At 41.7% G+C, this 24599-nt stretch overlaps 1 protein-coding gene across 7 annotated transcripts in view; it reads right to left on the minus strand.

Annotated features, from left to right (window-relative positions):
• LOC129323705 (sodium channel protein type 1 subunit alpha) overlaps window positions 1–23251 on the minus strand; it is a 101436-nt gene extending 78185 nt beyond the window's left edge. For 3 of the 7 annotated variants that reach the window (XM_054970297.1, XM_054970301.1, XM_054970299.1), the window contains exons 1-6: window positions 22979–23245; window positions 16676–16794; window positions 11984–12073; window positions 4686–4814; window positions 3492–3583; window positions 2224–2481 (exon numbers count right to left, since the gene is read on the minus strand). In XM_054970297.1, coding sequence (XP_054826272.1) covers window positions 2224–2481; window positions 3492–3583; window positions 4686–4814; window positions 11984–12073; window positions 16676–16794; window positions 22979–23245 — 955 coding nt within the window. Of the gene's footprint in view, window positions 1–2223; window positions 2482–3491; window positions 3584–3682; window positions 3775–4685; window positions 4815–11983; window positions 12074–16675; window positions 16795–22978 lie in introns of all 7 variants that reach the window. The other 4 variants (XM_054970298.1, XM_054970300.1, XM_054970304.1 and 1 more) reach the window with 3 other exon arrangements.
• Window positions 23252–24599: the final 1348 nt, after the last annotated feature.

Below are 24599 nucleotides of genomic sequence, written 5' to 3' on the forward strand. Positions count from 1 at the left end.
GATGGGCACGAACTGAGAAAAACCTGAACCATGTGGTTTGTGGTTCGTCAAATTTCACAAACCACGAACTTTCACGAGCCTGTCCCCTGGTTCGCGAACCGGTTCATTTGGTTCGTGAAAACATCACATCCAGGTCAGAAAATCATCACATCTAGGTCAGCAGAAGGTCTGCAAGAAGTCTATTCCCTGTTGCCTAGGAAACTGATTGATTGGCACCAGGCTGTCTGCAGTGACGAACCAAAAAACGAACCAAACGAACCAGCCTAAAAGTTTGTGGCAGTTTGCCAGAAATGGGATCTGATGAACTATGGTTCGCGAACCATGAACTGGCCTGGTTCGTACTTAATTTTGGTTCATATTTCAGTTCGTGCCCATCTCTAGTCTTGACCAATGGTGTTTTTTTTTTAAAAAAGGCAACCTCCTCAAGCTCTTCATTGGTAATGGATGCCTTGATCCTTATTCCTTTTGCTGATGATGCTCATGTGAAATAGGATACATAGGAAGAGGGAGATAGCAAGTTTCCCTCCCTCCCTCTTTCTTTTGCTGATGAATATGAACCTTAGGTCATGGTTGTTGGGGGTTTTCCGGGCTGTATTGCCGTGGTCTTGGCATTGTAGTTCAGGAACTACAATGCCAAGACCACGGCAATACAGCCCGGAAAACCCCCAACAACCATCGTTCTCCGGCCGTGAAAGCCTTCGACAATACAACCTTAGGTCATCTTTGCAAATTGCTCACTCAAAGTAATAAATTAACTGTGTTGAACACCTGACATTTTAGTGCAAGTGTGTCCTTTAAGTGGAGCAACTTCCTTACCAGGCAGAGAAGTTTTAATCACTGATATCAAATGCATGTAGTGACTCATGAAACCACGTGGCAAGGAATAGTGACATGTATCCAACTGTACAGTTTCTCTAACAGAATGGCATTTCCATTTGTAAAAGAGGGGTTAGCAATTTCTGCTTCCATCCTCTCACTGTCAGACCTTATTCTGCCCTATAGTATTCCTGAGGAACTGCTACCCCCCCCAGGTACATAACAGAGGGGAGGGGGCTCTGTAGGCTGCAGCAGAAGGCAGAAAGTTCCACACCGTGAAGTCTGTGAATGATTGGATATATGCCACTATTGACAGAATTCCCCCTGTCCTTGATTTAGTAATGGTAGAACTGGTTTGGTCACAATTTGACAGAATTGCATAATGCTATTTTAGCACATATTACTTTGACCTACTATCACTTGACCAGTATAAAAACATCAAGTAATTAAATGGCCTGACAATTTTCAAAGTAACAATAATAACACACACACCCCATCACATAGTTTCATTATGGGAAAGTAAGAAGATGACTACTTTATCCAATTTCTTAGCAGATGACAGGAAACAACACCATTCATGATCAAGGGAACACCATTTCTATAATAATAAACAAGATAATAAAACATCCCCCTCTTTGCAAATATAAAAAAGCTGAACAGATGTTCCCCTCCCCCTCCCCCTATACAACTTGGTAGCTAAAAAATGTGACTAATATATTTCCCCAAATTATGTGATTATTGATAATTTCCAAAACAGAAGCCAGACCCATTTCATTTAACCCTCAAGGGAATTTTCTCTCGTGTTCTTCAAATGTTATGTCACAGAAGGAAGTCGCAGGCATCACTTGTGATTGGCTGCATGTCCCTTATGAGTGAAAAAAAAGTCTAGGGGCAGGAAGCCAAAACTGAATGACTCAAGTGTTTCTATCACAAAGAAACGTAATAATCAATGTAATAAGGTCCTATTTCTGTCAGTGAAGAAGAGGTTTTATGGTGCAGTTCCTGGATTGACGATCTGGCTGTTCTGTATACAAGGATCATCTATTTGATCAAGTTTGGCTAAGAAGAACTATTCAGACAAAAACATAAATGACGGGGGAAACGCTATTTATATCCATTAACACAAAAGTATCAAGAAGGCATTCAGAACGAGGCAGCTGTCAGAGATTTCTACAGAGACATAACTGAGTTAATATAAAAAATGGCTTAGCCTCATCTATGCAAGTGATCTAATCACAAGACGGCAAAACATCTAACTTCTGGCTAGAAATGCATTAATTTGGTAAGGTTTCAAGCAGCACCCACTTCCCTGCGCCATGAATATTTCCATTAAATCTGACTCAAGCTTTTCTCACACCCCACATTGCCATAACTAAAACAAACAAAATAATAAAATTACATTCTTACCATCATTCTGTAAGTATGCATCCCAGTCAAATACTGTACCATTAAATGTACTATTTTCTCCCATTGTGCTATTAAATAGATAAGTATCATTTGACGTAGAATTGTCTGGATTCCAGTACAAGCATTTGTGCCTCAAGTTGCCCATGAACAGCTGGAGCCCTATGAGTGCAAATACACTTAAACAAAACACGGTCAGGATCATTACGTCCGAGAGCTTCTTCACAGACTGAATGAGAGCTCCCACAATGGTCTTCAAGCCTGCAACCAGAAGAGGATGGTTATCATGACGATAAGCACGCATTTTAACAAAACACATCATATCCCAGTTAACTTTAAAAATCTCATGCAGAAGCCCAAATAAATGCGGCTGATATTTTGTGAATTGATGTTTTTAAATGGGTCGATCTCTTGCGAAAATGTATCTTGTGAAGATGGAGGTCACTGGAAGTTTATAGGAACACCGAAATTGTGAATGAAAATGCTTATGTAAAAAAAAACACTTGCTTTAATGCTAAAACAAGGGATTTTTGTTACTCGTGCTTTCCATGAGCAAGAAGGAAATCTTCCCCACACGCCAAGCCTTAAACATGTCTCATAGAAGAAATGCTGTCGTAATCACCAAGACTTGAAGTATGTTTAAGGACTGAAATGTTATTTTTTTTTTAAATGCTGACTCCTCTTTAACATGAAATTCTTCTGGTATCACTTTGATAACATATTGATAAAGAAATAAAATAAGATACTGAGAGTTTAATGCTAAGAAACTTGGAGTGATATGAAAGAGAATAAATTTCCCATGTAATGTCCATGCTATTTTTTGTCTTACTGCTTTGCAATCAATAGCAATTCAGGTATTTCACGTGATTCAGTAGTGATTCAGTTATCTGCTTCCATCAAAGCTGTCGAACAGAAAGGTGGTTTTTTATATTTTGGAGCTATGAAACACACATGGGAAAAAAAACTTCACAGTTATGAGATTGCTTTTGTCACAACTAGACCTAAAAGCGTGACATTGTATGATGCAGCTTACACAGGCCGTGTTCTGCACGTTCTCATGCAACAGTTTGTTAAACGCAAAGGCTGATTTCAAACGGAAACAAGCAAATGGCAAAAACATGGTCTGTTTCTATCAAAGCACGATTGCTGCTTTTTCTTTCTTTTTTCGTTAAAAAAAATATGAATGAGCAAGCAACAAGGCTTATGGCGGGGAAAATGATTTAAATTTCCATGGAGTCTAAGTCAGCCTCCGAGTTTAACCTAGCTCTCACCTGGGATGACTGATATTGTTTTCAATGCCCGGAGAACTCTGAATGTTCTCAACGCTGAGACATTGCCCAGGTCCACAAACTCTGTCACATATCTGTAATAGGGGAGTTACACACACAAACACAATGACAGGATAAAAAGGAACAGTTGGGAGGTACAAGGGACCTAACACCTTACACCACTTACTTCTTACCTGGGATTACAGAAATAGTTTTCAAAGCTCTCAATACTCTGAAAGTTCGAAGAGCTGAAACATTGCCTAGGTTTACAAATTCTGTTATATACCTGTAGAATTAAATCACAGTTATTCAGAATTGAGGCAGAGCTTAAGCTGATTATTTGGGGTCTTTCATCAAAACCGTTGGGGTAATTTTTGTACGGAAAAACCATCAAACAGCAATAATCCAATGTTCACCTTCCACTGCAATTTACCTTGCATTAAGATCTTTCAAAGGTGTTCAGTTATACTTAAATGTTCCCAGTGGGTGGGGAATGAACCATACTGATTTTACTGTCAAAGTTTAACTTTCTGATTTAGTAGCTTGCTAATATGGAAAAGAACAGGAACTCAGCTCTCTTCTGGTAACAGGGGGAAAGTGCATGACCTGAAACTTCATCAGTAACTCCTATACCCTGCATTCCACACCATTAGTTACTTTACTGTAAGATATATGCATTTACAAAGAAGAAAATAATGCCACCATTACATTCAAGGCAGGCAACAATAAACAGCTGGTGGTTTTAGATGAGCAACATGAGGATATTTTCTCAAGATCCTGAGGGAGAACTTTGATTCATTGCACATAGTAACAACAAGTGTCAACACAATAGACTCCTATCCACTGTACTTTCCAGACCACTTGGGGGCAAACCCGAACACAGGTGATGTAGAGTGACAGCGCGCAGACACACACACACACACACACACACACACACACACACACACACAAATATACTGTATAGGAATTAGTAAGAGTTTTATAACTATTACTTACTCTTTACTTATGTTCAATAGTGAATCAGATATTACAGTACAATAAGAAAGGGTACCAATCAGTGTTAATTCCTAAAGAATCTATATGCTACAAGCCATGATTACTAAAAATACATTTCAGTTTTTAAAAAGCTTCCTATCTTTAGATGCTGTTAACTGAAAAAAGTAAGAAGTGGAGGAGAGAAAGGAATGGAAAACTTACGCAAACGTAATGACAGTGAAATCAAGCCAGTTCCAGGGGTCTCGGAGAAAAGTAAAGCCATCTATACAAAAGCCCCTTGCAATTATTTTTATAAGTGACTCAAATGTATATATTCCTGTGAACGTATACCTGGGGAAAACAGACAAAGTTTTCATTCCATTAAAATGAATTAAACTTTTCAGAGTTTAAAAATGTTAACTCAATAACAGAGAATTGTGTTGGATCCACCAGACAGTTTTTATTTTGACTCCTAGTGAGTGACTTCCTTGCTTCCACCTTCCTGCTTCAGCTGGAGACTTTAGCATCCTGGTTCCAAAAGGGACTTCTGGATGTTCACAAACAGAGAATGGAAGTGGTAACTGCATTTTGAAGGGGTGGGGAAGCAAGAAAGTTGTGCATTGAAAGCAGAAGTTGTTCCGCCCATGAAAACACACTCATGGATCGAATTCACTGTCTTGTTGGCTCTAACCATCGATCCCTTCTTATGTTACACTGGGGGCATGGGGGTTTCTGCAGTATGTAAGTATTGCAGAAAGTCAACAGCACCATGAGAAGAACCAGAGCTTCTAACAGCCGTTGCAGGCCCCAAGCCAAAGATGGCCTATGAGCTCCCGTGCACATCACATTTAGTTTCCCCCCCAGTCAGAAGTACTCAAACAAGATGCTCAGTCAAAACAAGTGTGCTGCTACTGTCCTCCAATGGCACCTTGCCTGGCTCTCAAGGCCAACAGGGCAACTGGGAGCAGAACCACAAGTGACAAAAGGCACAGATTGGACACTTGTCTGCTTCCCTCAAGTTTTGATGGGAAATGTAGGCATCCTGGTCTCGCAGCTTCGCTCTCTGACTGCTGCCCAATGGCCTTTTCAACTGTCACTTGTCCAACATTCCGCCAAGCTGCCTACATTTCCCATCAAAACTTGAGGGAAGCTGACAAGTGTCCAATCTGTGCCTTTTGTCACTTGTGGTTCTGCTCCCATGGGGCTCCTGGAATTTTGTACCCTATTCTCCCTTCTTGTCAGTCTTGAGAATAGCCCATATTATTGTTCCTCCCCACAGCACCAATAGCACTTTACAGAAACTAAGGCAAATTTCACTCAAGGGGAGAGCTGGAGCATGGACTGCACAGGGCTACAGCTTTCTCACCTTACCCCAGTGGGATATGTTGAGCTGCCATGGCTCTCACACAACCAGTGTCATTTTATCCTGGTTCCAACAGGAACTTCAGGATGTTCACAAAGAGGGGATGGAAGTGATAACTGCATTTTGTGCTGGCCTCTGGTTCTCAGAGCTATTCTGCATTAGTTATCATTCATAATAGTGAGGAATAGGGATGTGCATTTGGATATTTCTGGCCCAAATATATACCCCCAAATTCTTATCAGTAGTTTTGTGGGATATTTGGGTATCTGAATTGGTATTCAGGGTTCTTGGGGTACTGCTATCCGGGTCCTGGATATTTCCAGGAATATTCAGGAATATCTGAGGCTGGCACTTTAAGGATCACAGGCCTGTTTTCCCGCTATTTAACAGGTTTCGGGCCACGAGAGGGAGCGGGAAAGAGACAGCTTTCCCAAGCAAGGGGGAGCAGTAGAACTGCCCAGTCACGGTTCTCTCATAGCCCATAGCTCTCTGAGCATGGTCAAAGAAGATAAAACACAAGCCTGGCTGCAGCTTGACTCCACTCCAGGGTGAGATTTTTTGGAGTGTGCTTCTCGTGTTTCTCTGTGCCTTGGATTAATTCTGCTGCCAGCAGCTGCCTGCCTGGGAAGACCTTCTTGTTCTGTGCCAAGGGGAGGGAGCTTTTGTCTTCTTTCTGCTTCTTTTAAAAAACAGTTTAAAAATAGTTTTTCAATAGTGGTTTTAAAAGCTTGTGCTTTTTTGAATTTCCTCTTGCCTTATTTTATAATTTTTAACTGCTTTGATTTTAATTTTTAAAGAGGTTGCGGTTGGGGAGGGGGGATTCAAGGTGTTACTGGGTAAAAAAGTTTATCTTTTTGCATTCTTCTGATGTTACAGTTGTTCTTCTATAGTTGTTTTAAAGACCTTTCTGTGTTGTGGTTTTGGGGAGTGTGGTTTCATGGGGGTTTGGGGTGTTCCTGTTGCTTTTGAAAAATTTAATCCTTCTGGAGGAAATTTCTGATACTTTATTTTTAAATTTATTTTATTTGTTTAAATATGTATTCTGCCCTCCCTGCACCATCAGGCATAAGACCACAAGATTAAAAAAAAAATTAAATTGACCTGGGCTTCAAAACAGTTGAAGCCAGGTAATTAAAACTAGGGTTTAGATGGTCTTTTTACTCTTCTGAAAAATTGAAGTCAGGTTTTCAGAAAGACTGGGGATAAGTTCAATTTTTGAAAAAAAAAATTAGGCTTCGCTTGTAGACTTGGGGGAGGGGGAATAGACTGGGTTTTTAAAAGAATTCAATACTTCCATCATAGTATGTAGTTACAAAAAATGTGTTTTAGGCTAGAAAGTCAGAAGCAGGTTTTTAAAAATAATTAAATTAAAACAAGCCTAGGTGTAGTTTTACCTCTTCCAAATTACATTGTGTTGGTTTTGGGGGAAAGAGGCAATAGCAGGTGAGTGCAGGTGAGTGCTATGGAGGACAGGAGGACAGGAAATATCAAGGACAGCAGGCTAGAGGCTGGTGGGGTGGCTTTGAGCCTGCCTTTAGTGCTCTGTCTTCCAGGTCTCCTCTAGGGAAGGGGCTCCAAGTAACTCTGATGGAGATGTTTGGTTCACCTGACACTTGTATGCCAGGGGGTGGGCAGAAGCGGGCAGGACAGAGACTCATCTCATTAGCAAATAATCATTATAGATTGGCAGCCTTTTTCTAGCTGAAGCTATCGGATTCTCCAAGCTGCTGTAAGCTGCCTGTCCCTTCTCACACTAGTGCCACGATGCCATCCCTGTTCAGGGCTGCCAGGGACCATATGAAGTCACAGTTGTCCTGTGCTTGTGGGAGATCTGTGCACTTCACATCTAACATTTACACCTGCTTTCTTTTGCAGCACACTTACCTTTCACCGAATGCATACAGGTGGCAACCTGAGGATATTTTGGGTGGGGGTGGGGCAACCAGTGCTAAGGAAGGTGAAGGAGCTGCTGGGCTGGCTGTCGCCAGGCTTTGTTCCACACTGAGGTACTGGCTGAGGCACACGTGGCAGCCAACATCTCTGTTGTCACAAAAAGCAGTTAGTGGCATGGTAGGCAGGGATTTCTCCATGAACTACATGGTGACTGATGGAGGCACAAATATTATGGCAATGGCACAGGCTGTGGGCCTGAAACGTTGTATTGCAGGGCCCACCTCCTTCACATCTGCAAAGAATCCCAAAATGGACACTGCAACTCATGATTTCCAGCTTTTGCTCCAAAACTGCTGGAATATCACAAAAGTGACTTCTTACACACCCATCTACTGCACCAGAAACAGGCTCTGATGGACATGCCAGAGCTCTCTTTGGAAATCCATCTGCACCATGGTTGAGTGTCTGGTGGAGGAGAAAATTGCCCTGGACAAGGTGGCCTCAAAAGTAGACATTGTTCAGGGGGAGAGACAGTTCAACAATGAGGAGTGGAAGACTCTATCCCAGAAGGTGGAGGTACTTAAGCCCTATAAGAAGTTCACCAACATGTTATTGTCTGACATGGCAAGCCTGAGTCTTGTCATTCCCTTGCTCCAGATGCTTCAGGGGAAGAGGGAAGCCTTTCTGGAGCCAGGGACAGGATGGGCTGACATTACTCCAGCAGTGTGAGGCTGCAAGAAGACATAAAATCCTGCCTGGAACATCTCACCAAACAGAAGGTCTACATGCTGGTGACCATGTGTGACCCATGCATCAACAGCAGCCTTGCCAAGTATGCCAGTGCGTTGGAATGGGCTTTTAAATGAAAGGTTTGTTAAGGGCACCACCCAGAGAATGGAAGGGAAAGGGTTAAATAAACTTCCTGAAAGGAGAATGATTGACAGGCTGCTCTCCCCTCTCTGTGACTGGCCAGTGAGAAGGTAACAAATTGGTGCTGACAGAATTGTGGAAGGAGTTGAAATTTCAAGTCTGACAAAGACTCTCTGTGTGAGGAAAAGAGAAAAAGTTTGCCCTAACTAGGACAGCTTTAGGTTTAAAGAAGACTTTAGTAAAATTACTTGTGTGTGAAAATCAACACTGATTTACACAGATAAGATAGATCTGGAGCCGTGTTGCTGGCAGAGGAAGTGGGTAGTAAAGGAGACGCCCCTTTAGCCAAGTGATCAGGGAGGGTTATGTCTTTTGGAAAAGAATAATTCCTGCCCAGTATCTAAGAAAGGGGTTTTGGCTCTGAGGAGGACCCTGGGTCTGATGTAAAGGGTAAAGAGCGCTGTGTTGAAGTCAGAACACCTAAGCTGTAAAGTGAAATCTATGAAGAAACCTTGTTAAAGTAACCTAAGTCTGAAACTACCAACCTCTCACTTTTAAGATCTGTAACTACTGAAACTAAGCTTTAAGATTTTTGTGCCTAATGCTTGTGAAACATACATTCTACAATCAAAATTTACCTCAGCTTTTCTTTCCCTGCTTATATAGCAACCCTGCCTGTTTAATAAACCTGCAATTTTCTTTTGAACTTTACTCAGCTTCTAGTGCCATTTCCTTTAAAGAAGACATAGGCTTCTGCTTCTCCCCTACCAAGCATTTTAGATTGGGATATAACCCACAAATATATATGTTTTAAAGTGTGGGACAAAAAGACCTTTAACTTATATACAGAGGCACGCTACCTGAGGCTGCTCAACCACAGCAAGCAATCTTGACCATTTTGGAGAGAAAATCTGCCTCTAAGTGGGGGAGTGAGTGGAGCTTACATCATAGCCAGCTAGCCCATTCACTGCAGAGACATGCAGTATCTGGAGGCCAAGAGGGGCATGCAGCTTCAAGGAGAGGGAGAGGGAGAAAGCAGCTCTGCTGCTCCCTCCAGCAACTCCCTTTTGGGGTAGAATCCTTCCATAGCCACTCCCAGGATAGCCATGGTGATGGAGACTATCAGGGAGGCAGAAGGCCCCAGTGAGAACATAAGGCACATGAGCCAAGCTTCAGTAGATACAATGGTGAGGGATTACCTATCTGAGCCCTATGAGTTGTGTGCCAAAGATCCACTGAGCTACTGTACCAGGAAAGAGATTGTCTGGTCAGATCTCTCTCTTGTGGCTTAGAGATTCCTCTTCTGCCCTCCAACAAGTTTGCAGAATGAGTATGTTTTTTCCCCCCAGACAGATGACACTGTCAGCTTGCACCACTCAGATCTGGTCCCCTGGAGGGTTGAGCAATTGGTCTTTCTGAGGGTCAACTTGCTGTTCTGGAATTTGACAGTGAGTGAAGTAAGTATGTTTGTGCCTGCATCCTCTCAGTCTGCGTTGGGGAGTTGGGGAAAAATGATCTTCTCCAACCTTAAAACTCAGAAGTAGAAAGAAACAGCAGGGACATTATCCAATTTGATTGGCAATACATAAAATCCACATTCCAAATTGTGTTAAAAAAACCCCTCTCATTCAAGTGAACTCTAGTTGCTGTATGGCCTAGAGGGGATGTTTGTTAGGCTCAGCACCTCTTGGCGCAATTATGTGCATAAAATAAGTATGGTGTCAAAATGATGTTCTCATAACTCTCATAAAGAAAAAAACACAAATATAATTGGAACAAATACAAATATAATCAGGGCTGGCCTGCCCATTGAGGCTGGCGAGGCCACCGCCTCAGGGCGCTAAGGCACCGGAGGGGGTGCCGGCCTGGGGGCAGGGGCATGCTCCACGGAGCTGCCGCCGCCGCCCAACAGCATGTGCAGCTGAGTGGGCAGCCTCCCATTCAGTTGCTCTGCGGGCCAGGCGCAACTGGTGGCCAGGGCGGCCAGCTGAGCCTGGCCCACAGAGCAACTGAACAGGAGGGCTGGAAGCCCCCCCCCCCACGTGTGCACCAGCCCTGCGTGATGACATCACATGCAGTGACATCATCACACAGCCCATTGCGTGCGTGCGCTTTTGCGCGCGCACAGAGGCAGCCATTAAGCTGCCTCAGGTGCCAGCGACACTGGAGCCGGCCCTGAATATAATTGTAACAAGAGTTGCTGGGAAAGTAGATATGTCAATTAAAATAAGTAGAACCCACAGAAGCATGTAAAACAAAGCTCATGCTTGTTCGTATTTCTTTTGTGTTTCTTCTATACAGGACTGGGAGGAAACAGGAGCACCAGTGATGAAGGGCAGGTATAGCTCCCGAGGCTTCTTCTATGAGCCAGTAATGGTATAAGTTGCAGATTTGGCAGGGGGGGGGGGTATTTAGAGGACAGGAAGAATAGGATTCCTGCAATTTTGGGGTCATTTGGTTGAAAAACAGCCAATCCAACTCTTCTTCCCAGAAAGAATCCCTCCATAGGGAATAATGGATCCCAAATTTCAGAATTCTGAAGAAAATTCAGGAAAAAACCTCCATCACATCTGAATACCAGAATGGTATTAGGAGGGGGACCCAAATATTCTGAAATACCAATATGGAACCATTCCCAAAATCTGAATCTGAAAAATACCATTTTTCCAGGTTTTTGTCTAATGGTTTCCCAAATCTTCCTAGATCAGCAGCCATTGTCATTTCTTGTGATGTTAAGTTCAATAAGGTAATTATACATAGAATAACAAAATCATTCACTTTGTCCAGTCGTGACAAAACAGCTGAATTTTGGGACAAAAGTCCAAGGTCCCAGCCATGCTGGCTTAGCAGAGGAGACCGCAAATTCAGGTTGTAGCTAAAGATCATTGAGCTCTGTCCTGCCTTGCTCCGATCTTTATTCTTCCCCTTCATCCCTGTGGTACTTTCCAGGAACTATATTCTCCAGAACAGCTAACATTAAATTGGAATCTTTCCCCACCCCAAACCCATTGAACCTAAAATTATCTGTATTGACCACTCCTTTTTAAATCTGTCCTGTTCAAGTCATTGTGTGACTTTGCTATTGTTTGTGACTCACCTTTTTCCAAATGCAGATTGTTGTCTGGCAGAGCACAATTGGTATTGGAAGAAAGATACAAAATTGCACTGGTGTGTACCATCATATGCTCATGACTGAATCAATTCAACACTTTCATTGCAATCCTAAGAAGAATTACTCCGGTCTAAGCCCATTGATTTCAATGCGCTTAGACTGGAGCAACTATGCTTAGGATTGCATTATAAATGTATCACAAAGCTTGCATCAGATCGAATGTAATCCATCCTACAAAATGCAGCGAGGAATAATCAAATTTAAGAATAAAATCCAACTTACTCTACATTCTTCGTCCAATCTGGAGGGTTACTTAGGGTCATAAATACGCAATTGGTCAAAATAGTGCACATAATGAGCATGCTGAATAATGTAGGTTAAATCATTAAGGAACATAAGCAGGAAATCATATAATTACGGAGAAGCAAAACATAAAATTAATGGGGCATTCTGTTCAGGTTAAAGAAATATACTTTTTTCAAAAATAAATACTTCATCGTATTCTTATTTTTAGATATCCCAGACCACAGCAAATACTAGTAAAAACTAGTTAGACCAAAATTTAATATATCTGAAATATATCATGAAAACACATAAAAAACACAAATCTTAATAAATTGGGGGCTCAAAAAAGCCCGATAGCTATTTGATGCAGAAATGTGTCTTGTTGCTACATTCAACAGTCTTAACAGACCTGACCAATAATACAGAAATAAGCATATTCAGCACAATTATGGTTTTTGCACATGTTAACAGTCCTGTAATAGTTCTGTATCAGGCTTTCGAAGTGCAAGCATAACTGGGGCTGCCCTCGGCCATCTGCTGTGCCCATATATGGACTCCCAATATTTGTTTAAATAGCCTGTTCCTGGACTATTTTAATGACTTTTTAAGAAATATTATTGATTTTATGGTTTTGTGACATTTAATGTATTTTTTGAATGTTGTTAGCCGCCCTGAGCCCATCTGTGGGGAGGGTGGGGTATAAATCAAATCAAATCAAACAAATCAATAAATCAAACTCATGAACAGAAAAACAGACTTGGGCTCTCATAGACAAACAGTGAAAGCCTGGAATCATGAAGCATAGATAGCCGAGTAGCAGAGTATCTGCTTTGCATGTATGAAATTCAGGTTCATACCCTTTCCTTTAAAGCACCTTTAAGTAGATAGACTAAGACCACACTGTACTAAAAGGACCATTTTTCTGCTCTGAGTCTAAGGGAATTCCCTAGTTTCTTCGACAAAATAGCCACAGGCAATTTTATCTTAGCTTTTGCTTTGACAGTCTGAGAAAATGACTTGCTGTAGTATTATGTTCAATGTATAACATTCAAAGTGGTCATCTATCGGTACAAGTGTTCCTGAGGTCAAATCAATGTTGAAAAGCAGAGTTGTACATAAAAATTGAGATCAACAGGCATTGATAAAATCTTGGTAGGCACAATTTTGTCTGACAATGATAGGAAGAAAGCCCTCGCCCATATTATTTGACCACTTTTCACATCTTTCCCCCCATCTAATAAGATGTTACAAATTGTGTTGCTTCTTAAGATGAGTTTGCCATTTATGGATCTAATTAATTTCTAGCCCCAAATCAAAGGAAGGCATGCCTCCAACATCAAGCTACTTGACTTTTGCTGCCGCTAAACTGAGAATCGGGATCATTTGCACCGTACGGAACTCCTTTCCAGGGATATTCATTTGTCCCTTTTTATCACTGTCTTCTGCCAGTGGGTGAAGACTTGTTTCATGTGTCAGTCTTTCAGTGATCCTTCCTTCCCATTTTTGTTTTAATTTGTCGCCTTCTGTTTAAGAAACTGTTTTTATGATGTATTTTCGTATGCTGTTTTACTTGTTAACTGCCTTTGTCTCTCTGATTGGGCAGAAAGGTGAGATATAAATGTGTGTAATGTAAGTAAGTAAACAAACAAATATCACTTCTTTCTTTGCCAAATGTTGGCTTTGTGCAGCTGTTAAGAGTCAGCTTCATTATTGTTCATTATCCCTTTCATGAAAGCCAAGCCTGGTTTCCCAAAGAGATGCATATGAACTGACTTGTATTTTGTAGCTTTAACATTTCAAGACGGAATGAAATATGCGGGCTGCATCAGGCACATCCTGGTGATGCTAATTTATGCTTCATCTCTAAAAAATGTCATTACTGCCCCAAAAAACACAACAAAGGCTGGCCTATATGACCCTACAGTTCACAATAAATGAACAAGAGCTAGGAACATCTGCTGGGGCAGATGATGAATTGAATAACACATCTTTTTGGAAGATGGGTACAGATCAAACTTTCCAAACAATTTGAGTTGGAGTTCCATCCTATTCAAGGGATTGTTCACACACAGTTCAACACTCACTGTAACTAATAGAACTATAAATAGATGAAGGATAAAAAGCCACCCAAAAAATCAGTGATGCTTCCTGCTGATCATTCTGCTTCTCAATCGACTTAGCAGAAATTTAAGCTACCCCTACATTAAGGGCTTCTTCATCTTGCAAGATCTCATTTGGCAAGCCAAGGATTAGTTACGAAGGCAGCCTATAGGTATAGCCTGTGACTCTTTTATTCAAAAGAGTCAAAAGCAATACATTGCCTATGACATGTCTGTTGAAGGAAGTCCATGGAATATGTACACATGGTCATTCTGTATGGATATCTGATGTGTGGGGTTGTGTAGGGTTGATCAGGATAAGATAGGCCCCCTTTGCCATCAAAACCATAATTAAATTTAAACTTTGTGGCTTTCCTCCAATCCCTGTGAATTTAAACGAGTCCTTACTTGCGTGTGTCTATTTGCTCTCAGTCACGAAATCTGACATGGCCCAAAGAGGACAGTTCTTGGTGGCATCTTCAAGAGAAACAGAAGATGAGAGTGTAATTTCTTATGATTAGATTTCCACTGTTTCCAGTTTAATTAGTACAAAAAGGTAGATTGTTTACCCACATACAACATGACCACAAATTGAATGTCCAAACCACTTATATCTCAGCCTGCAAAATGTACTATATCTATCCATACTCACTAAAAGATGCCTCTCCTAGTTAGACATTTAAAGGACAATCTAAATTTGAATATTCCATAGAGAAATTCAACCCCTGGTAAACACTTAAAAAAATCATTGTGCTCAGTGAAAAAGTTAAGCATGAGGCCAGGGTTAACTTAAACACATTGATGATTTTTTTTCCTTCTTGGTGCCCTGTGGGATAGGAAGTCTCAGATCTGAGAAGGCCCAATATTGCTAAATGGGTGCGCAATATATAAGACTCACCCTAGAGCAGGGAGTAGGATTTAAACTTTAGTGCATTCATATACAGCTCAGTTTCAGTTCAGTCAGTGGTTTGGACAGAGAGTCTTAAAGAAACCGAGTCCTCTTTAGGTAAGCATTCAAGTCCTTTTTAGAGTCCCAGCAAGCCAAGTGATGGCCAACAGGAAACTGGCTCAGTTTACACGTGTGTTCCAGGAGATGAATAAACTCCATAAACGAAATGCTAACTCCTTAGTCAATTGCCCTGGAAAGCAATGGCCTCTCTGCTTGTGGGGGGTGGGAGGAGAGAAGTTTGTCTTGGAGCTACTACAAACAGCAACTGCTGCTTCCCCCATTCAGCCTCCTCCCTTTTTTTAATAGGGGCTAGTCAGAAAAGAGTGGCCCCCACTCTGTTGATGTAAGTATCATGCCACTTCCCTGTCTACTTATCATGGGAACTGAAACTTTCAGACTTTTCATATAATGTAAATAAAGGCATTCCAGTGCCTCTCTATACTGTATATTCTGAGACTACTTCTAATTTCAATGCTTATTTCTGAATTATGTGAATATCAGTGCCATCATAAGCAGATATGCCCTTCTAAACACACCGACTTCGAGGGACTAGAAAGGTGTAACTGCTTACGATTGAACAGTGATTGTGGTAGTTCTCATGTGCTTGATGCCAATCATAGGGTTGAATGCTTCAATGGATCAGGATAATAAGACCAGCAACATGTAGGACCATGCTTTAAAGGTACCCATGGTTCCTTCGGGGCCAGGCTTTGGAGAAGAAGTCAAGGGTCCCAGCTCGTGGCACAGCAGTAGATTCACATTACCATTTAAAGGTAGAAGCATAAGGCCTTTAAGTCCAGAATCTAAAATCACTTCACTACTCCACTGAAGGATACAACTTTCTAAAGAAGTTTATACAAATGTTCACAATGGAATAATAAATAAATGAGTCATTCTCAAGATTTAACCAATACAGGTAAACTTACCTGCCCAATGCACAGCTGACCATTTTCACTGGGGATCTAGTTATGTGGGAGTGCATATGCACAACAGAACACACACACACACACTACAGCTTCATTTCCCAGTCAGAGAAATTAAAGAAAAGAACTAAGAGCTAAGCTACAAGAGATGAATTACATGAGGAGGAGCACGTGAAGGGAGTTGCAATATTAGCCGGGAAGCTGAGTTTTAAAAGTGATCAGAAGGCTCTGTCAATTTCCCCTCTCAACAGAGCCAGGGAGATTGCTGCTCAGAGGGTTTGTTAATTTCTTCTTTGCCTCTTAAAAGGGGAAGTGAAACTGACAGCGCCTTCTGGAGGCAAAGAGGAAATTAACAAACCCTCTAAGCAGCCATCTCCCGGTCTCTTTTAAAACTCAGCTTCCCGGCTAACATTGCAACTCCCTGCATGTGCTCCTCCTCGTGTAATTTGTCTCTCATAACTTGGCTCTGAGTGCTCACAAATCTATTCCCTGGAATAGCGGCATTATTATGACCCCTTCTGAAATCGTACAGGAGATTGGTTCCAGAAAGCTTAGAAATCCTGTGTGTTTAAATTCAATTGTTTAGAATGTTTCTCATAGACCTATCAAGGTAAAAACAGAAGGAACATAGAAAGAACTGCACAAAAAAGTATTTATAAACTGCTGTCTTAAACAACAACATAACATACTTCCCAAAACAGCCACTTGAAAAGGATATGAATGTACCAAAATCTTAATAGCTATTTTTCGAAGAGGGTTGAAAGGCGTTAAAATGTATAGGGCGGGAGTGGCACTGAATCGGAAAATTGCCTTCCCTCTATTCAATACTATAAAAGTCTGGAAGAAAAAAGACATTGTGAAAGGATTTGCATATACATAGTTCCACATTCTTTTTTTAAAAAAAATTCCTTATTTTAAAAAGAGAAAGACAGTCACCAAATTCATTAGTATAGCCATTCCTTGAAAAAGTCTGCAAATGAAACCAGTTTCGGGTGGGGAGTCATGTTGATCTGCAGTAGAACAAGATTTGCATCCAGAGGCACCTTAGAGACCAACAAGCTTTCCAGGGTATAAACTTTCAAGAGTCAAGCTAGCTGATTACCTCAGACATACAATATTTGCCATAGGAGAAAACATCCTTTGCTTCAGTGGGGTTCTCACATGTGAGAGAATCCAGAGAATGTAACCTCCAATGCAATGGACAATGATGCCATTTCCAGCTCCCAGAATTCACATTTGTTAGATATTTATATGCTACACATACACAACTCTCTACCCTGTGTAATATTTGGTGGTAACAATGATTTTTGTTAGCTCTCAAGGCACTAAAAGTATCAGGAGAAATGAGCGGTCACCAGTCCATTAGGATGTAAAATTATGTGCATATAGCATGAACTCTCTTGATGTTAAACTAGTAACAAAGCCTGTTGTGGGAAAAAAAACACAACAGGCTCTAGAAAGGGGAGGGAGGGCAGGCAGGCATTGCCTCCTCCTCCGTGACTGATCCTGGTCGGGTGAAGGAGGGGTGAGAATTGCCACTGCTACTGATCCCATCCAGGTAAAGGGGGGCGAGAATTGCCTCCGGCTCCGTGCCTGATTCCGGCCAAGTGATGGGGGGTGGGCATTGCCACCTGCTCTGCTCCTGATCGAGGCTGGGTAAAGGGGGACAGGCATTGCCACCTGCTCCACTCCTGATCCCAGCTGGGTGAAGGCAAAGGGTGGACATCGCCTCCTGCTCCATGCCTGATCCCAGCTGAGTGAAGGTGGGGGGTGGGCATTTCTGCCTGCTCCATGCCTGATCCTGGCCTGGTCTTCCCTCCATGGCGCACTCTTGGAGGGACGGGCTGCCTCTTCTGAGATTGTCTCCACAGCAGCGCCCTCTGGAGGAGGTCTGGAACATGGTTAGCCTTTTATATAGTAGGATGGTACCTTTATTTTCCATGCATTGTCTAATCAAGACAATGACTAGACAATGCATCTAGTCAAGATGATCTTCCATCTCATTACTGCTACTATTTTTTAAAAAGAGTATCACCTTTCAGCAAACCCAAATGTTCCTTAATCAGATAGTAGGAAAATGGCCTAATTTTCTAACATCTATTTTTGTATATATTTGGTTACAAGAAGGAAAAGCTTCTGTAAATTAACCTGGCAGAGGGTATGTATAATATATATAACCTGAGCTGGTGTAGGAATTGTATATTACAGTGACTAAGGGCCTAACTACAAGTTATATTTTCTCCAGAGATGTCAGAGAGAGGGACAATTCTGCTAAATATAGCACTGTTCAATCCATTAGAGAGTGTTAGAGGCAAAACAAGTTTCATAATAAATCAGGCTACTGGGATAGACAAGAAAAAAATGGATACTTTCCTTCGGAGAACATAAAAGCCAGCAGTTAATCAGATGTCTTTCTAGCATTAATCAGAGTCCACAAATTCCTTCCTTATAAGAGAGCAAAGGAAAGATGATGTAGGCCATATATTTTTTAAAAAACTGGTAATTTTAGTTAATATGCCAGGTAAAGAGTCCAGAGAAGCAATCTAAAGAGCCTAAACAGCCTAATAAAAAGGTATTACCTTTAATAAGGAATTAATTGATTATTTAATAAAGGTATTATCTTTGATAAAAAGTTATTGTTCCTAAATAAAAGGCTCTATGCAAGTTTGTTTCTTGGAGTTTTTCTGCGGCTCTACAGAAGATCTATCTCAAGTCTTTGAGAAGATCCCGCGAGAGTTAATGTCCACTGCCCATTGTCAAACACATCTTCAAAAAGATTGATGTCATAAATATCTTGGTAGTCCCTTTCTTTAGTGGAGGAATATCTTCTTCCTGGACTCCATTAGACCACCATTTCATAATGGAAATGTGGAGCTTGCAATAATGTCCCACCCTTGCAGACTCTGGCCAGCCTATAATTAAAATAAAACCTTCATGAGAAGAGATTTTCCCTCTCAATTTGTCCCATTATTCAATGGCTCTTATAATTAGGATAAATTAGGATATATACTGAAGCCTAGCAAATGCAGCAGGTAAGTTTGGGGGTATTTGTGCGTGCATCTGCCAGAAATTAGTTGAAGGGTTATGTGACATATAAGAAGCAGTTGTGGCAGAGGAAGGGATAAACCCAAACATCGTAATATTTGAAATGTGCGTTATATTCAGCTGTGCAATCAGGCTTCATTCTCTGGTTCCAGGATAGATGTAACCCTACCTGAAACAGGTGAGACCCCTTCCATTCTGGCTGCTTAGCCTTTCTTTTCAACTCAGGCATGCAAGTCCAACACAGTGAATGAATGTGAGTGCAGAATCCTGTATGGGTAGTAAGAAATAGCAGGACAGAGACTCTCCTGGGGCGCAAAAGTGACATAAGTCTCAGGACACTGACCAAGTCGATTGTCTGTAATCCTTGGCCAGAGGGATCACGAGAAGCCGTATATGTGATGACAGGAAGGTGAAAGGAGGATGGAGCAGGACAAAAATGGGACAGAAGGATCAAAATCCAATCAGAGGAGGAAGAAATGATAGCTCTGTCAGCTTCAGGCTTATTTACTCGCTCCTAAGCTTAGACTAAGCAGATCTGTAGGACTGGTGTTTACTTCCATCTTAGCACTGAACTGTACATGAACTTTGCAGGTCAACAACCAAGCCAATGAAACATCTGTTCTTTATGCAGAATCAAACCACCAGCAGTCCAGGAGATCAACAATATAAGGTGACTTGAAAACAGAAACCAAACACAATAGAGAGATTAATTACATATTTAGGTCTATAGAACAGTTCTGTATGTCAAGCGCATCACAGATTTACACAGGTTTTAAGGAAATGCTCTGGAGATAAGAGTATTCCTTCCTTGCCACAATCAAATGCTACTCTCCATGCACAGCCATGATTATGTCACCTAAGTTTTCTATTCCACAAATAAAAATAGTGATGCGGTTGTTTTTTATTATTATCATTATCATCATCATTATTATTATATCAACAACAACAACATTCGATTTCTATACCGCCCTTCAGGATGACTTAACACCCACTCAGAGCAGTTTACAAAGTCTGCCATTATTATCTCCACAAAACACCCTGTGAGGTGGGTGGTTTAGTCATATTTAGTCATATTTTATCCCCCTTTTCAGCCAAAATTTATTTATTTTTATTTTTACTTCATTTATACTTCACCTTTCTCTCCAAGGGAGACTCAAAGAGGCTTACATCATTCTCCTCTCCTCCATTTTATCCTCTCTGTGAGTTAGGTTAGGCTGAGAGAGTGTAACTGGACCAAGGTCACCCACAGCAAGCTTCTGTGGTAGAGTTGGCATTCAAACCTGGTTCTTACTGCTGCTAACAACTATACCACACTGGCTCTCCTCAAAAAGATTCACAGAAATGAAAAATACAAATACAAAATGCATTAACATTCAACACATTTGCTCCTCAGCAGGAGATGACAATAATCCTGTGCTAGGCCCATTCTGTACAGCCAAATTGACACAGTTTGGTTAAGCACGTGTGGGCTAAAACCATGGCTGTAGTAAAGGGAACGTAGGTTCTCTTTACTCTAAATACCAAGTGCTGGATATTAAGAAATCATTCAGCTAGCGGCAAAGCCTTCTTCTGGAAAAAGGACACTTGGCGCAGCTGGGTGAAGCACTGGTGCAGTAAGTACAGGTTAACTGTGAGTCAAGTCCATGGTTAAGTTATCTCTTGAATCTTTATCACAAGCATTATCCTGTTTGCATTCATCAAGTCAGCAGCAGAGGACAACACAATTAAAGATGGGGCAACATAAATACATCACTTAACCTGGATCCTGCCTAGAATTTCCACGAGTGCAAGGCAGGGGTGATTTTCACCATTTCCCCTGTCCCATAGCTATCCAACATGTCTCCTCAAATGTTACTTGAAGGGGATGGGGGAATCCATGGAAATAACTTGGGGAGAATCTGAGATCTTAGGGAGCAGGGAAATCAGTAAAAATCACACTCCCTCTTTGTGCCTGCAGGAATTCTAGGTGGAATCCAAGCCTGTTTCTTCTAATTTGGGTCAATACTAGGTCACAGACACCACTTCAAGTGCCTATGAGTATCATCCTTGAAGAATTCTACATGAACAATAATTGGTGTTCTGGTATTAGGTAATCAAACCTGCATCACACTTCACAGTGTTATTGATATGACTCATGAGAAAGAAAGATGATACTCTGAGACCATGAAAAGTGAATTGTGGAGGAGGATTTTGAAAATATAGATAATACAAATGGTCAACAGCTGATGCCCAGAAGGTACAGGTGGAAAGCAACATGATCAGAAACTGTGTCACTTACAGAAAATTTTTAAAAGGAAGCTGCTTACTGAAAAAGCAATTAAGAAAACACAAAAATTGTTCTTCAGTCTCTTTCCACTCTGTGATTATTGAAAGCACAGGACAAGAAAGAGGGAGGTCTCTAAGGATGCCAGAAGTTTTTTAAATTAGTAGCACGCAGTAATGTATTCAGAATTTTCCAGTGGCAATAGCTAGGCCTAGCCTGAGATTGCCTGCTTAGGCCTGTGTATCCTCCTGACAACCAGTAGAAGGATGGGGGGAGGAGATAGGTGTGAGTGTGCATCAAAAACATCACTGCATCACTTCTGGGTACAGCATGGATGTGATTAATGAGTAGCTTTAGGAGCTCTATGGTAAGACTCTATGGTTTTACCATAGAGTTTCTGGAAATTCCAAAAGCTACCCATTGTCACTTATGGGTTTCACTTGGAAGTGACATACCAGCACAGAGGCTGGTGACTTTTTTCTTTATTTTTCTCTTGAGATAATTGCCACAATGGAGAGAATCACTGGGAGACTGCCCACCATACGTGGGTGCATGGAAAACCTATGTGCCACCAACCAATATAGTTCAAGAAAAGAACATACTTTTAGGCTTCTGCTGTGTAAGAAAATACATTGCATGATGCAAACAAGAAATAGTATATTTTAAACAGTTTCTAAGATCATTGTAATCATGGCACAATTTATCCATCTGAATACTATATAAGTCTATGAAGAACAATGGTCTATCAAAGCCAGTATCCTGTTGCCCACAATGGCCAATCAGATATTGCAGAGGGCATGCAAGCAGGAACACAGGGGCTCAAGGCCTTCCCTCATTGTTGCCCAGAGAATCTGATATTCAGAACATGAAGGAACATACAATGGCCGAGGTTCCTCACAACTAGAGCTGGTAGACCACCACAACTCAGAGAATTTGCCTGTCTTTTTAAACCACTATGCTTTCTGTCCTGTTTCTTCACTGACTCTTCTTGTCCTCTGGAGAGAGTAATTAACCATTACTTTCTTAATATATATTGATATTACATAGGGCAAAATGAATGGAGATAATCAACTTGAACCAGTTAATGAGTAAATTCATTGACAGTGAAACAGGTTATACATGCTGGATTCAGACACATTTAATTCTTCTCATTTTAGACATTTTGTTTGTTTGTTTCTCTCCCCCCCCCCCCCGCCCCCTGATAACTTTCTGGGAGAGGAAAAAAGAAGTGATATTTGAAGGGGGAATTTTTCAGTGATTTTTTTACAATAAATCAAAACATCCCCACAGTGTAACCTCATCTTTCACAGAAATATTGTTTCAAAGCTGGTTGACCACAAATCGAAAATAACTCAGAGCAGAACCACAAGTGACAAAAGGCACAGATTGGACACTTGTCAGCTTCCCTCAAGTTTTGATGGGAAATGTAGGCATCCTGGTCTCGCAGCTTCGCTCTCTGACTGCTGTCCAATGGACTTTTCAACTGTCACCTGTCCAACATTCCGCCAAGCTGCCTACATTTCCCATCAAACCTTGAGGGAAGCAGACAAGTGTCCAATCTGTGCCTTTTGTCACTTGTGGTTCTGCTCTCAGATGGAACCTTCTGCAAACGGCAGGTTGTATACTTGTCTGCAGAAAAAGAAAACAAGGGAAAAAAGCAGGCATCACAACAGGAAAAGGAAGAATGGAAATTGCTTACTGTGAATCACTCACTTTTTGATTAATGTAAAAGGGATCCAGGTCCTCCAAGGGCTCAGCCACCATTCCTGGAGGGATGTCTCCGTAAATAAAGGGTAGTGATTTGCCCGCCTCCAAGTCACTGCTTGGTTTAGGGCCATTTTCACTGTCGATGTCTTTGTGGTCTTGTTTGGACTGCTTAGCCTTTTCTGCAGCAATGCGTTGCTCAATAGCTGCAAGAGACTCTCTTGTGAAGTAGTGAAAGCTGTCAGGTCCTGGTGGTACAAGCACTGGTTGCTCCATCTTTTCATCCTGCACATTTTAATTACCATTTATTCTCCTGCATAAGGAAGTACTGAATGAAAGAAAGTGAGAAAGAAAAGGTTCAGAACAGATGCAACTGAGAAATAAAGTCACTTTCAATTTGTTCTTTCGATTACCTGAAGACAATGATCAGTTGTTGACATACCCCTTTCAATCCAGTTTGTTCTATTCCCAACAGATGTTCTGAACTTCTGAATCCATCCAATTTTCAACTTAATGAGTAAGTGGCTTGCATAAAGCTTCCCCAAAGATGACAATAGCTTATTCTTCAGGTTGAGTTTATCCCCTTTTTATAAATAGGAACCACTATCAGGGGCAGCGCAAGGGTTTTCGGTGCTTGTGGCCGCCAGCCAGGCACTCCCCCCCCCCCACACATGACGTCAACACAGGAGACTGCGTGCCGCCGCCGGCCCGATCGCTGCGGCGGGCGGCTGTGACGGTGCGTGGGTGGCCTCTGAGCTGTCCCGCTCAGTTGCCTGGGCCGCCACAGACACCTGCCCACGGCTGCTGCGCCCAGCCGGGAGGGTGTGCTGGCGGCAGTGGCATGGGGCGGGAGGGATAGGAGGCCCCCGCGCCTCCTCCAGCGCTCCCTCCAGCCTACCTGGCCTCAATGGGCCTACCTGGACTCAATGGGCGCGCCGGCCCTGACCACTATAGCCTTCTGCCAGATCACTGGAAATTGTCTAGAATAATCAGTGGTCTGAAATAAGTATGTCAAAATTGGGGACCACCAAGTGGCAAAAATTCTTGGTTAGATCAGGTGGTATCTATCAAGCCCTGCCATCTTGCCTGCCTTTAAACCAGCAATAAGGTTCAAGATGCGAGCTTCCATAGCTGGGGACCAAGTAATATCTCTGTCTTTACAATCCAACATAACCTCGATAGTTGATGGTAGGGAAGAGGCATCAGCTACATTTAAAGACGTAAAGTGTTCCACCCATTTTTTACAGGAGATACAATTATCCATTTTTCCATTTTGCTGTATTACCGCCTCTCCTCACCAATGAAGGTTTAATTTGGTCTAGCATATCCTGGAATTCCTTCAAAATCTCTTGGACAGAGGTAGAATCCATCAATTTATTCTTATTTATGAGCATTTCTTCAGAATAAAATAACGGAGCCTCTTCCTCCCCGACCTTATCATTCCGTTGCTGTGGGATCAGGGAAAACGGCAACTCAGAATGATAGTTTAACTCCCCAGGGGCCTAGTTTACTTAATATCCAGTTGCCAAAGAAGAGGAAAACGGTCACTAACAATAGATTCATACACTTGGGTCATCTTAACAAATAAATCCATTGAAACCAGCACTCCTATGTATCACACTAGAACCAT

Source organism: Eublepharis macularius, chromosome 2, assembly GCF_028583425.1.
Source record: "Eublepharis macularius isolate TG4126 chromosome 2, MPM_Emac_v1.0, whole genome shotgun sequence".
Classification (NCBI taxonomy): Eukaryota; Metazoa; Chordata; class Lepidosauria; order Squamata; family Eublepharidae; genus Eublepharis; species Eublepharis macularius.